This window comes from Erinaceus europaeus, chromosome 9 (genome assembly GCF_950295315.1).
Source record: "Erinaceus europaeus chromosome 9, mEriEur2.1, whole genome shotgun sequence".
NCBI lineage: Eukaryota > Metazoa > Chordata > Mammalia > Eulipotyphla > Erinaceidae > Erinaceus > Erinaceus europaeus.
Window position 1 is genome coordinate 87,110,822 of NC_080170.1, and position 14,658 is coordinate 87,125,479.

Sequence of the window (14,658 nt, forward strand, 5' to 3'; positions counted from 1 at the left end):
CTCTTTCACTAAAGGTAAATAAGTAAGTTGTCTAGGAGGTGGCATAGTAGATAAAGCGTTGGATTCTTAAGTATGAGGTCCTGAGGTCAATCCCTGGCAGCACATATATCAGAGTGATGCCTGGTTCTTTCTCTCTCCTTCTATCTTCCTTAAAAATAAATAAAATCTTTAAAAAAAGAAAGAGAAAGGTAAACAAGTAATAACTAAAATATTTTTTAAAGTGAATAATTTGTGTTGAAATAAACATTCTGGAATTAGAATAACTTCACAGAGAGTACAAATCCTGTAATCTACACTCCTGTGGACTATACACCCTACATGTGGGTGAGAATGAGTACTTAGAAATCTAGGATCAGAAGTATATTGTCTGATTGCAGAAAGCTTCTCTGGTAGGGCGCATGCCTTGCCATATGCGTAAGCCAGGAGTGAGCCCCTGCACCAGGTGTGAGTATTATGCCTGCACTGGGGATAGCTGTGGTGTTTCTCTCCTACTCTCTCTGTTTCTCTATCTGAATTAAAAAATTGGCCCAGGAGCAATGAAGACCCTGGTTCCACAAAAAGAAAGTAAACAAGAGAAATAGATAAATTGTCAAGATACTGAAAATCAGTCCTTCCTTTTAGATTTGCTGTACCCTCATCTCTAAAGCCAGGTGGTGGCACACGAGGGTAAACACACATAGTACAAAGTGCAGGGAGCAGCGCAGATTCAGGTTCGAGCTCCTGGTCGCCACCTACAGGGGTATACTTCACCAGCAGTGAAGCAGGTCTGCAGGTGTCTCTCTTTTTCTCCCTCTGTTTTCCCTTCCTCTCTCAATTTATCTTTGTCTTTTTTTTAAATTTATTTGTTCCCTTTTGTTGCCCTTGTTGTTTTATTGTTGTAGGTATTATTGTTGTAGTTGTTGGAGAGGACAGAGAGAAATGGAGACAGGAGGGGAAGACAGAGAGGGAGAGAGAAAGACAACTGCAGAACTGCTTCACCGCTTGTAAAGCGGGATCCTAAAGCCGGTCCTTGAGCATACCACCACCGCAACTTCCTTTATCTTTGTCTTATCAAATAAAATGGGGGAAAAAAATGATGCCAGGGCAATGAAAAAAAAAAAAAAGGAAGGAAAGAAAGAAAAGAAAAATACTGAAACTTTTCATAAACATAAATAGTAACAATTCCTATAAGTGTAAGGGAGTTCCTAAACTGTCAATTCTAGTTTCCAATAAAGCATCTCTCACCATAGTAGCACTCATTTAAAAATTTTATTTGTAGGGGTCGGGCGGTGGCGCAGTGGGTTAAGCGCACGTGGCGCAAAGCTCAAAGGACCAGTGTAAGGATCCCGGTTCGAGCCCCCACCTGCAGGGGAGTCTCTTCACAGGCGGTGAAGCAGGTCTGCAGGCGTCTTTCTCTCCCCCTCTCTGTCTTCCCCTCCTCTCTCCATTTCTCTCTGTCCTGTCCAACAATGAACAACATCAACAATGGTAATAATAATAAGCACAGCGAGGCTATGGCAACAAGGGCAACAAAGGGGGGGAAAAGTGGCCTCCAGGAGCGGTGGATTCATGGTGCAGGCACCGAGCCCAGCAATAACCCTGGAGGAAAAAAAAATTATTTATTAATGGATAGAGGCAGAGATAAATTGAGAGGGGAGGTGGAGCTAGAGAGGGGGAAAGACAGGGACACCTGCGTCCCTGCTTCACCACTCATGAAGCTTTCCCCCTGCAAGTGGGGACCAGGGGCTTGAACCCGAGTGATTGTACACTGTAGTGTATGCAAGCACTTAACCAGGTGTACCACCACCTGGCCCCAATAGCACTTATTTTAATAGGAAAGAGAGGAAAAAGAATACAGCTTCTGATATTTGAACCAAAAAAAAATTCCTGTTCTTATTTTCTAAGGTTTAAATTTCAATTATCTTAGATATTTTAATTAATCAATTAATTAACTTTAAAGGGGGAGAAAGACACCAGAGCACTGCTCAGTTCTGGCATATAATGTTTCCAGGAATTGAACCCGAGACATCTGTAAACTCAGACATGCAAATCTGATTTTTTTCACCAGCACTGATCAGCTCTGACTTATAATAGTATGAAGGTAAGACTGGGACTTTGTTTTATTATTTTTAATATTATTTATTTTAATGAGAGACGTAGAGGAAAAGAAAGAAATAAATAGAAAGAAAGGAAGGGAAGAAAAAAAAAGAAAAGAAAAGAAAACCCCAGCTCCCAACCTGTAGGGGAGTCGCTTCACAGGCGGTGAAGCAGGTCTGCAGGTGTCTATCTTTCTCTCCTCCTCTCTGTTTTCCCCTCCTCTCTCCATTTCTCTCTGTCCTATCCAACAACGATGACATCAAGAACAACAATAATAACTACAACAATAAAACAAGAGCAACAAAAGGGAAAATAAATATTTAAAAATTTAAAAAAGAAAGTCTTTCAAAAAAGGAAAGCAAAGAAAAGAAAAGGAAGGAAGGAAGAAAGAAAGAAAGACAGAAAGGAAGACAGAAAGAGAGGAAGGAAGGAAGGAAGGAAGGAAGGAAGGAAGGAAGGAAGGAAGGGCTTCTCAGCTCTGGTTTATGGTTGTGCTGGGGACTGGTCCTAGGACCTCAGAGCCCTAGGCATGAAAGTTTTTTTTTTTTTTTTTTGCATAACCATCATGCTATTTTCCACCCCCCCAAAAAAATTCTTTTTTTTTTTTTTGCCTCCAGGGTTATCTCTGGGACTCATGTCTGCACTATGAATCCACTGCTCCTGGAGGCTCTTTTTTTTCCTTTTGTTGCCCTTGTTGTTTATCGTTGTTATTATTGTTGCAATTATTGCTATCATCTTGTTGGATAGGACAGATAGATATCGAGAGAGGAGGGGAAGACAGGGGGGAGAAATAGACACCTGAAGACCTGTTTCACTGCTTGTGAAGCTTCCCCCTGCAGGTGGAGAGCCAGGGGCTGGAACCAGGATCCCAACGCTGGTCCTTGCACTTCATGCCATGTGCCACCACCCAGCCCCCCTAAATATATTCTAAATCAAGCTCAGTGCTCCAGAAATTTTTCTGACTGCTAGGTTTTGGGGACTATTCAAAGGATCTCTTGGCCCATATGTTTTTTCAACTGACTATGAATTCCCAATAATAATTGTTCCATTGCATTAAGGCATAATTATTCTAAAAGAAGAAAGCAACCTTTCCCCAACTAGAATCTTAGAGCACCTCTTGAGAGATGACACATTTCTTTGGCTTATTCATTCATTCACTCACTCAGATGTATTACCGCTATAATTCTATTCTAGAGACATAGAGAGTCGGAGTGCAGCAGTGAAGAAAGAAGATGCAGAATCAGTTCTTTCTGATGCTTCAAGTGTGTCTAACAGAAAGATTATGAGAGTTCAAAATTTAAAATAAACTTGTCTATGTACTTGAATTTTCTAACATTAAAAATTATTTCCCCATTGCCTCCCTTACTCCATCATCAGCTGTTAAAATCTAAACATAAGGCTAATTTTTCCAGTGAATTTTATATTTTTCTGTAAATTAGTCCTACCCTAAAGTTTTACAGTGTTATTAGAGTAGATTTGCAATTGTATTTTATTTTTTGAACTGGCAATATCATGCTTACTTGTGCAGTACATTTTATGAAGCAAGATCAATATAGAGAGATAATATTGCCCAAAAGCTATGAAAAACAAAGAATTTAGATATGTTCTAATGAGTGTATTCAGGGAATCAGAATTCCCTGAAAAAAATGTTGCCCTGGTGAGGCAGTTTTATTCAAGGTTGTGAAATCACCTTCACAGTAGCAGAGGAAGGATAATTCATGTGATAAGAATAATGTTTTTTTCCCCCATAATATTTTTTAAATCCCCTTTTTGAGACATTTTATGTCTGCTCTGACAGAGGAGGGAATATTTTCCTCACTACTGCCGCCTAGTGGACAAAAATTATTCCTTTGGGTAGCACATGGAATCATGTCTTAATATTACCACAAGATGGCAGCTCAAACCAAGTTTTCAAACAGCTAGGCTCTAAAATTGATACATGATAGGATAGATGATAAAAATGATAGGATAGATAGATAGATAGATCGATAGATAGATAGATAGATGATTTATAAATGTGTAAAACAGAATTAAAATCCAGGATTTTGTTACTTAGAAGAAAATACCAACAGAAAAAGATATATAGGAAATAATAGCACAAATTAAGCACAAATGCTAGAAAATAATAGCACAAATTAAATTCCCCTTTCCTAAAATTTGATGAAGTATCAAAGTTTAATATCACTAGGATTTCACACACCCGTTTATTGCAATAGGGAGAACTTTCTAAAATTAACTTATTAGCTAGTTTGCTTTATAGAGATATTTCAACAAATGTACATTTTAATATGAATTCTATGATAGTTCCTTTAGAGAGTGAAATATTTGGGCTGTGGTTTTAAATTATACATTTAATGAACTTTTAAAAGATGATTAGTATGGAGGTTTTTGGATCCTCAGGAGATCGATTTTGTTTTCTTTGAACCTGCACTCAGCACCACACACCTGATCCAACAAAAAATTTTCTTTCCATACACCTTTCTTTCAGTCTTACCCATATGTATTTCTATTAGCACATTCTTTTTCCCATCTTTCTTTCATTCTCCTTTCAGTGGAGAGTATAGTAAACTTTGGACTTCTTCTCAATTAATAGTTTTTATTTTTGTTTTGCTAAATGTTTCTTTTTTTAGAAATTGGCACCACCGTGCACTTCAAGCAGAAAGGTATGGTTCTTATTTCTGATTATCTTCTGTGTTTAACAAAAAAAAAATGATTTCAATACAATCTATCGTGAACTTATACACCAGAGTTTTTTATCTCAATAGTTTGCTATAACAATTTTTAAGCATATGTATCACTATTTTTTTTTTCAAATTGTGTACTTTGTCAGTCACCCAAAGTCCTTACTTGAACATATGGAACACATATGACTTTTAAAGGATATTTATCATAAGTCACTACAGCTGAAGAAGCTACCCCACGACTGTGGAGCAGCACTTTTGATGCTAGAGGCCTCAATAAAGACCTAGAGACTACCTTACCATCTCCTTTGGCTATTTCAGTAGGTAAATACCTACTAAAGGAAATAGAGCAGGCTCTCATAAAATGAAACACCTGAACAGGCAATATTTTTTCTTTTTCTTTAAATCTTTATTTTATTTATTTATTCCTTTTTGTTGCCCTTATTGTTTTATTGTTGTAGTTATTATTGTTGTTGTTGTTGTTGGATAGGACAGAGAGAAATGGAGAGAGGAGGGTAAGACGGAGGGAGAAAGAAAGATAGACACCTGCAGACCTTTTTTACTGCCTGTGAAGCGACTCCCCTGCTGGTAGGGAGCCGGGGGCTCGAACCTGTGAATCCTGATGCGGGTCCTTGAGCGGGTCCTTGCGCTTTGCGCCACCTGCTCTTAACCCGCTGCGTTACTGCCCGACTCCCAGCAATACTTTCTCATGACAGCTTTTTCTCATGTCTCACCTCACCTAGGCTGCTGAGCTAGCCCAGCGACCACCATTCCATGCTGGCCTCACATAATTTCATCGGCAACCTGTTCCATAATCCCTGCAGTTTTTGCAACAAAAGGCCAAAACTTTATAGTATCAACTCTAAAATGCAAACGATGACAATCTGGGGGGTACTCTTTTTAGGAGCCAACAGAAATTCCCAGTGGTCTCTGTCCCTTCACTAGAGCCATGGAAGAACCTGTGCTGTCAGATATCACCCCCCAACCCCTGCCTTAAATACTTATGTCCACCCACTTGGATTGCTAATGGTCTCTCATAAGGTTGTCGTCTTCTCTTTAGCTCAAATAGAAGAATATAGCGAAAACCACTCTCAAAAGTGAAAACATCAATTCCACCAGTTAATAAAAGGTTGTAGACATCTTTTTTTGTTGGTCCCGGAAAAGGATCAGTTCCCTGATTATGGCCAAGGTGTACAAAGCATCACAAAAGTTAGTGAGAAAGAGGCAATTAAAATATGTAAATAGCATCAGGATCATGGGGAACAAAAAGAAGTTAAATTTCTGTTCTCTCTGATGTTTTTTCTCTTCCCTATGTCGTGATTATTAATTACATTTGCACTTGAAGTGACTGCATTTAATATAACCTATGTTACTGAAGGGTCTCTTGTGGATGAAGTATATGGGTCTTTTTTTTAAATTCAGTAACCACTGAGAATCATTTCTAGTGTAACTTGGAAGGAGTTCCAAGTGTTAGCCTAAAGTTTCAAAAATGTAATATGCTGAAGTATTTGATGCTGTTTTAATAGGGGGAAAAAAGTTAATCTCAAATTTCCTGTGAGAATACTGCAGATTTACACAAATCTCCTTTTTAGATACAGGGACAATAATGAACAAATATTTATGTAATAACAGGAGCTCAAATTTAATTCTAAAACACACTGCTTTAAGAAAACATTTGAACTTGGAGTTAGTCTTTAAATCTACAATTCATTTCACCCAGAGGAAGCTGTATTGACTGAATATCGGCAGCAGGTGGCACCAGAGTCAATCTTATCAGATTTCCCTTTAAAATATGGCTTCCCAAGTCTCAAATGTCTGCACAGCTAGACAATATGCAAGAGAGATTTAGGATGTTTTGATGATTGTTTTTCTCCTTTGCTCAACAAGTTGTACTGTGTAAGGTCTATAATTTTGTTTTTAATTTTAGTCATTCAGCCAACCTATATCAATTCTAAGAATCTGAACTTAATTTCATCTATCTTTTCAACTTTTTACATGAACAATATACACAAATAAAAGACTGACTCCCACTCCCTAGTGGCTGAAAGGCCCAAAAACCTCTGAAGGTATGAGAAATGACTATTTTAAGCAGACCTACTCCCAAATCCAGGATCTTACATCCAAGAAATGAAACCTAAGTACTCAGGAGTGGTAAGAAGCTTCTCTAGCCAGAGTTGAATGTCAAAGTCTCCAAATCTATTCTCCAAAACAGGTACTGAAAAGTCATATTGTCTTTTCTTTGGGATTTTATTTAAACAATAAATCAATTTGTGCAGAATTGTGATCTGATTTTTAGTATAGAAAATTGGCGAAGCTTTTGCACACATACACACACACACACCTTAAATCTCAAGTTTAGAATGTTTTCTCAGTCTCAATAAAAATCTCTTTTCAGCATTTTCATAGCAAGTTGAAGTTCAATATCCATCTTTTGCTATCATCCTATCCTGAAGCTGAGAACACTCACTGCGTGTTGACTCAGTATTTCAAAACTTACTGCAGCTGAATTTTGCCTCCTTCCATTCAAACATCAAAATTGACTCAATTTACAAGTACCTCATAGTCATGAGTGTATTTAATATATTTTTCTTAATCCTAATTTCATAGTTAAAAACAATAATGATGTTCACATGTATTGAAATGTTTACTAAGTACACATAAGTGTGTACACACATGTAGAATGTAGCTAAATATCAAGATAAGACCTTTATCTGCTATGTGAGAAACATGTAGCCAATTTTTGAGCTGTGGTTCTATTTGCCCATCTATTCTTAAGGCTAATTTATGTTTGTAGACTCTTGCTTTCATTATATCTGTCAGTATATCGAAGCTCTTGCTGAGCCTGGCCATCTGGTGTGAGGAATAAGATTTATCATTTGCATTTCCACAAATAAGCAGAAATTTCATGGCTATGAACTAAAACATAATTAATGATTTTGCTTATTATTCTTCCCTGAACTAGCCATTAACTGAAGTAGTCTCCTACGCAGTCATATATATTTATAATTGCATACACACTTGTGATGATTCCCCAACTATCATTCATTTTCCCTTGCATTTTAAAGCCTATTTATTTACTCTCAAAACCAATTATTAAAAGAGCATGCTATATAAGTACATCAAATAGCTATATGAGAGCACTTAATAATTATTGGCAGAGAGGAAGATAACCTTAACAGATCCACAAAATAAGTTTAGATGTGAAATAATAATTTTAAAGATTAGGATTATTAACATAGTTATAAGGGATTTCCTATGTATGACATGGAGTAGCATATAGAAGGAACAGCTAATACTTAGTTATGCATATTAAGATCAGTGATATAGTCTGACTATGACTATAGTCAGTGATATATGTATGACTATGTGTAGAACATATAAAGGTCTTCATGTATGTGTAGACATAAGTGTGTATACATTGCAAGAATGTAATGTGTAGACATGCTTACCTAGGTTTATATATGCATATAATAAATACATTTCTCAATGATACACTTTTTTTCTGCCTTTTAAAATATTTACTAATCTTCAAAGAAAGCAAATCTGGCTTCTTACCTTTCCCAGGTAGGTAGTATTCAGCTTTAAGATGTCTGAAAGATAATCTAGCCTGTCCCAGGCACTAAAAGGAGACTGGAAAAAAAAAAAAAACAGAATTAGATTCTTTCTGAATCTGTTCACACTGTCTTTAAGGCAAAACAAAAACCATCCCTGCTTGCCCTGTATGGCCTCAATTTCTGTGCAGTCTTTATCTGTTTTAGAAGTTTCACTGACATATTAATCCAAACAAATATGTGTTAGAGCTCATCTAGTGTATATAGAAGAATGAAAATTAAATGCATTGCCATAGGACCCAAACCTTAGTAAAATGCCATTAGAGGAGTTTCAAACACTTTCAAAAAAAGTGGAAGAGGGAGGCCTCTTATAACACTTTATATTTATTAGATATATATTTATATAGTACTTTATAAAAGATACATGTTCTCGCTGCACTTTAATTTCTTATGAAAGGCATGAATCTGAAGATAACTAAAATTCCTTTTACTAAAATGAGAAAATTTTAAACTGATTGACTGAATACTTAAATTGCTTATTCTGTGTCACCATAGCTATACATATAAGAAAAACTCCATTTCTATTATAACTGTAAAGCTTGAAGTCTGCATGTAGTTTGTTCAATATTATGTAGTAATTTCAATATTTTCAAAAAGGCATTTCAGTTTTTAAAATGTTCACTGAAAATCAAAAAAAAAAGATGTTTTTGAAAAAATAAATGATATATTCTTGTTTTTGTTTGTTCTGGATACGGTTTAAAACTAACCCAGGTTTAATTTGCCATAATATTTGACAAGAAACTGACAGTGTCACTCTCTTGTCCAATGGTAATAGGCTACAATGCTAGAGCCAAATGTGTGTGTGTTGGGGGAGTTAGGGAACAGCTTTTACTTGGCAGTAGTGAAATGATCTCTGCGTTTTTCTTATCTCACTGTAATACCGGGGTCATTACGGTGCTCATCTCTTATCATAATTGTGTGCTTATGTTTGTAAAGCTTTTTTAATAGTACCTTGTTGTCAATACTATGTAATTGTTAGTTTTGTTTGGCTATAGTTGTTTGCATAAAGAAGATTAGGAAAACAGTCTCGAATTGAACACTGTTATTTTATTTTACCTTTGATCTGGTGTATTTATAGGCAATTTTGGAACCTTTCACACAGCAGAGGATGCTTCAATCACAGTGACAAACCATCATTAAACATATGCACAGACACTCACACTTTTTTATATACCCATTCATACATACTAATTTGCATGTGATCACCCCACACTTTAAAGTGACCATAACTATAGTCACGCAGTTTCTCTTTCCGATGTCATTGACTAAGCATAAGCATGTAGTCTTTGCTGTGAAAGATACTAATATTTTATTTTGATAAATGTCTCTGTATAAGCAGAACTAGACAAATAGAGACCATGGAGATCCAGCAAAACATGAGACATACCTTTCAGTCAAATCTACATTTTCTGTACAATCCTCTTTTCTATAAATATACAATCCCGTTTACCTTCCTATTCATCCCAGTCTCCCACTTAAAGCACATACACATACCCCAAATAATGTCCAAATTGAGGGAAAAAAATAGTATCTCAATCGCAAGCTCATAGTCTGCCACTGCAGTTTAAGTGCTTCTGGGAAAGCTAAAGTGGCAGTTCTGCCCTTGGTCTTGAACCCTTCTATACCTCTCTAGGTTTTTTTGCTTATTTATTTAATTTTATTTTATTTTATTTTTTTCTGTTTATTCCTTTTTTGTTGCCCTTGTTGTTTTATTGTTGTAGTTGTTATTGATGTCATCATTGTTGGATAGGACAGAGAGAAATGGAGAGAGGAGGGGAAGATGGGGGGGAGAAAGAGAGATACCTGCAGACCTGCTTCACCACCTGTGAAGCGCCCCCTCCCCCCTGCAGGTGGGGAGCCAGGGGCTCAAACCAGGATCCTTACACTGGTCCTTGTGCTTTGCGCAACCTGCGTTTAACCCATTGCACTACCACCCAACTCCCTGTTTGTTTGTTTTTGTTGGTTGTCTTTGTTTTTCACTTTGAATGTGTCATACAAAGAGTTTAGATCAGGTAATTTCCTCCTCCTTCTACATTGTTTTTTTTTCCCCCCTCCACATTGTTAAGACTACAATGCATTGACTTGTTTTCAACTTCGCAATTAATGTTCCAGTCAACCACAAATATTATTTTGAGACAATTTCCTGCTCATAAACAATTACTCCTCCTCCTCTTCCTCCTCACCCTGGACAGAGAGTCACAGTTTGGTCCCATGCTTTAGTGATGGTGCTACTGTGATCAGTTGTATGGAGGGGCCAGAGCTTATTTAAGTCTGGCTGCTGAAGGACTCTTCCCAATGCTCTGGACTCTGTTGGTATCACTGTGTTACAGGAAGCAGAGTAAGTGAAGGTTGTGTGAATAGCAGCCTGCTACACCATCAGATACATCAGTGAGAGCCAGCTTAGGGCCTTCTCCAGAGAGACCATTTTATACTCAGAAGTGTTTCATTCAACCAATGATGCCCCTTAACATACTCAGAACTCAAGGAGGAGAAGGATTTAGTAAAGATGCTGAGCTCTTCCTGATCTGAAGACAAGTGCACTGTTGGGGGTTTTCTTTGCCACTGCCTACAATCAGCTGTGACACAAAGTGGACTGGATTTAACTCTTTTCTCTTTCTCTCTCTCTCTCTCTTTTGCACTGCAGGACCTGGATCGGTGAGAGGGATAAATGGATCCATCAGTCTGGCCGTACCACTGTGGCTGCTGGCAGCATCTCTGCTCTGCCTTCTCAGCAAATGTTAATAGAATAAAATTTTAAAAGAATTTTAAACACACACAAAATGCGTCACACAGGATACAGAGAGATTAAGAGAGCGAGATGGGGGAGAGTGCTTATTTCACAACTTTGTTTATAAATGAAGGGGAGGATAAGAGAAAGAAAAGTGGAGAAAAATCCAACTTGTAAAACACTTTTAAATCCCATCAAAAATTTTTGAGTTTAATTCAGGGTGGAAAAAGTTCTACCAGAGTATTTGTGTAACTAAGCAAAAATATGCTTTGTAAAGACTACACCATGCTAAGAATATCCAGATGTTGTATAAATAAGACAAATCAAGAGCTACTGGTTGGATATTGACCACTCCCCCCCCCCCACACACACACACACTTTATCCTTCCTTCATCTTTTTTTCATCTGTGGGGAAAGAAAAATAAGGTCTTGCCTTTGGTTTTTTTATTTCCATCATATTTCTACTCTGATTTTTTTTTTTCCATTTGAGCTGACTTGCAGCCATTCAGACTATCAATGGAATCCATGCAAGAGTCCTGAGTTGAATCTTTATCTGACTTTTTCTGCCTCCACTATCTTTTCAACTTTTAAGATGGCCTCCTCCCCTCCCGGTGTGTTCTAGCTCCCTCACACCCATCCTTGATGTTCCGTTTCTCTCCCTCCACCACTGCAACTTCTCTTCACCCCCACCACCGCACTGAGCACTAGTCATGCCGCAAATGCTAGGAAGTGCCATTTTAATTTTCTCCACTGTGTGCGCGTGCTGTCTCTCGCTCTCACGTGGGTGTACATGTGTGTGAGCGTGTGTGTCTCTCTCTCTAAAGCATGCCAAGGGAATGGTCCATGTGTACATAGACTCATTGTGCTGTAGATACTGTCCCGCATTGTAATTGTGAGATGCGGCTGTGACAAGTTGCTGGGGAAGATGGTGGGGAAGGAGGCAAGGAGCAGAGTCCCTCCCTCATCCATGGCTGTCACATGACATCGATATGTATTCAAACCAAGTGATGCCCCTTTCTAAGGGCAGAACCTCATATTCCTCCTAGTCCAATCATCTGAACCCAGTGGAGAATCACTCAGAATATCACTGTAAATGAAAGTGCCTACTATTGATGGGGTGAGGAAAGAGTAGAACAAATCAGTGACGTGGATGAGGTGACCTAGGAGAGAAAGTTTCTAATTTCATTCTTGTTTTCAAAGGGATTCATATAGTTCCTGGCTTTTTGCAGGCTTGGTCCTGCTCTGCTGCCAGAATGAGTAGCATATGTTGAGTAAACTCCCCAGAAGCAGGAAAATCTCCAAGTGTCAATTCCCAATAAAGGGATGTTGAGTCACATGGAGATGTCAAGCACCCCAGTTTTGTCCCCCTCCCCAGTCTCATATAACACTGAATTTGCTCCTTGGATTCCCTTGAGCAGAGATGGTTTCCTATTTCAGATAAAATACTGTGGCAGTGAGAAAGAAAGAAAAGGTAAACAGCTGCCTCAGCCCCTACTCATATTGTAGAGATACTGTCAGAGCTCTAGTACAAAGCATTGGCCACAACAAAATGGAATCCACTTCTTGTGCTCCTCTGCAGATTTTTGTCCTACTGTTCTAGGCTAAGATTTGATTTGGTTGCCAGCATCATCTCCTTTCTGTTCTATTGATGTCATTTGCAGAAACTTTTGTTCATAGGATTTCATTATTATAGACCAGGCTATTAGGAATGACATTTTTACCTTCCTTTCTTGGTTTTGGTTTCTAGTCTCCTGAAAATACTCACTGGGTGATATGGAGTTGAAGTCTATATCTACAAGAATCAGCTTGATAGTAACTCTGAAATGTGAGCTGGTTCCTTAGCCAGAAAAGCTGAGAAACTTGTGTTAGACTAGCAGAAATTATATCCATACCATAGAGCTTGGTGTCATCACAGCATCAAAAAGATTTCTGTAGAAAAGACTATGAAGAAAGAGTTGCCCCTCTTTCTGTAGAGAGCTTTCTCAGGAAACCAACCATTGTTTTCACCAAGACTGTAAGAGACATTATAAATGGCTCGATTTATTAAAGGACTAGAGATTATCATTGAGATTAAAACTGAATGTTTCAGTAGAGCAAAATATATGGTGTCACACCAAGCATGCAATCTGGAATAGGGCCGCCACAAAATATGAAACAATGAACTTCTAAACTGCAAATTGAAAAAGCAAGGAAGAGAAAAATCAAGGGGAAAAGAGAAAGAGAAAGAAAGAACTGAAGTTCCCCTTGATAGATTTTATTAATTAAAGGCTTTATGCAATGTGTCAGATCTTTGATGCTAATGAGATTCTTGAAAAGCAGTAATTTTAATCTCTCCTAGGAAAATATTTTCGCTTAGAAGCTTATCATCAGCCTTCTTTATTATGTACAGTTTAGACATGAGACAGAAGGGCAGGACTTGAGCATGGATAAGAATATTTGTGTCAGGACCTTGCATAAGAAAGAAAGTATTATTTAAGAAGGTGGTGTCTAAAAATATTGGGAAGGTAGTATAGAGCCATAATTCTTTGCAGCACCAATTTATTGACAATCAAGAGTTTCATTGACAGTTTGGTCTCCTTAGTAAAGAAAGAAAAAACTTATCCCTGATAATGAATATTTCCTAAATACTGAAAATTCAGCCAAGTCTCTAAATGGAAGCTTTTTTAAAGACATATAGGAGAAAGTAATATCTATTACTCAGATTACTATCAGTTTTAGAAACTTATCCCTGTTGCATGCCAGATTCCAATTATAGAATCAGTTTCTTATTGTCTCCACATAAGGATAAGGTCTTACCTTTGTAGAAGGATATTCTCCACTCAAAGGAATATCATTGCTGTGTCAGTACCACTTGTTCCCTGAGTTTTAATATAATGGACCATACATTAAAGATGATTAATCTTTGCATTAAATAGTGTGTTGTCTGCATATATCTCTGACAATATCTGGGAATTTAACATTTTTTCCTGGATCCTATTTCAGAGCCAACATTGACTATCCCCATAAATCTCATAGATTTGAAAATGTCTCTCAGCAATGTCAAGAATGGAGGAGTATATAGTATGAAGAAAAGTTGGAGAAGGGGTAGGAGTCAAAGACTGATAGCAAGAGATCATCTCAATGTGAGAACTCCTGACATTTAGTTCATCATAATCCAATAGATCCTTCTAATTATAGTGTCCATTGGCAATTATACTTTGAGACCACCACGCACAGAAAAGAGTCAAGTAGTTGGAAACAAAATACAGAGAAGAAATGAAATGGATGGATCTGAATGGCTGTTATCTTGTCTTTTGTGTGCAGAATGCAACTCCCCCATTCATAAAACAAAGTTCTTAGATTCTACTTGCAGCTGGCATAGGCAGAAACGACCTGGACCAGGGATAATTCCTGAGAACTATCCTAGGTTTTACAACTGCAGAGTTATATCATCTCTGCAATATATATATATTGACATGTAAAGTCCCTCTCCCCTAAAAGAACCAAGACATGGGAAAAATGAAATATAACTCTGTTAAGAAGCTTTACCCATTGACCTTCACATTCTCTTCAAAGTCAGACA

The 14,658-nt window shown here is 37.6% G+C and overlaps 1 protein-coding gene across 3 annotated transcripts in view; it reads left to right on the forward strand.

Moving 5' to 3' along the window:
- Positions 1-14,008, forward strand: part of LSAMP (limbic system associated membrane protein) — a 791,240-nt gene extending 777,232 nt beyond the window's left edge. For 2 of the 3 annotated variants that reach the window (XM_060198321.1, XM_007516307.3), the window contains one exon: positions 11,013-14,008. In XM_060198321.1, the coding sequence (XP_060054304.1) occupies positions 11,013-11,110 (98 nt within the window). In that variant the 3' untranslated portion in view covers positions 11,111-14,008. Of the gene's footprint in view, positions 1-4,706; positions 4,740-11,012 lie in introns of all 3 variants that reach the window. The other variant, XM_007516306.3, reaches the window with a different exon arrangement.
- The last annotated feature ends 650 nt before the right edge of the window (positions 14,009-14,658 follow it).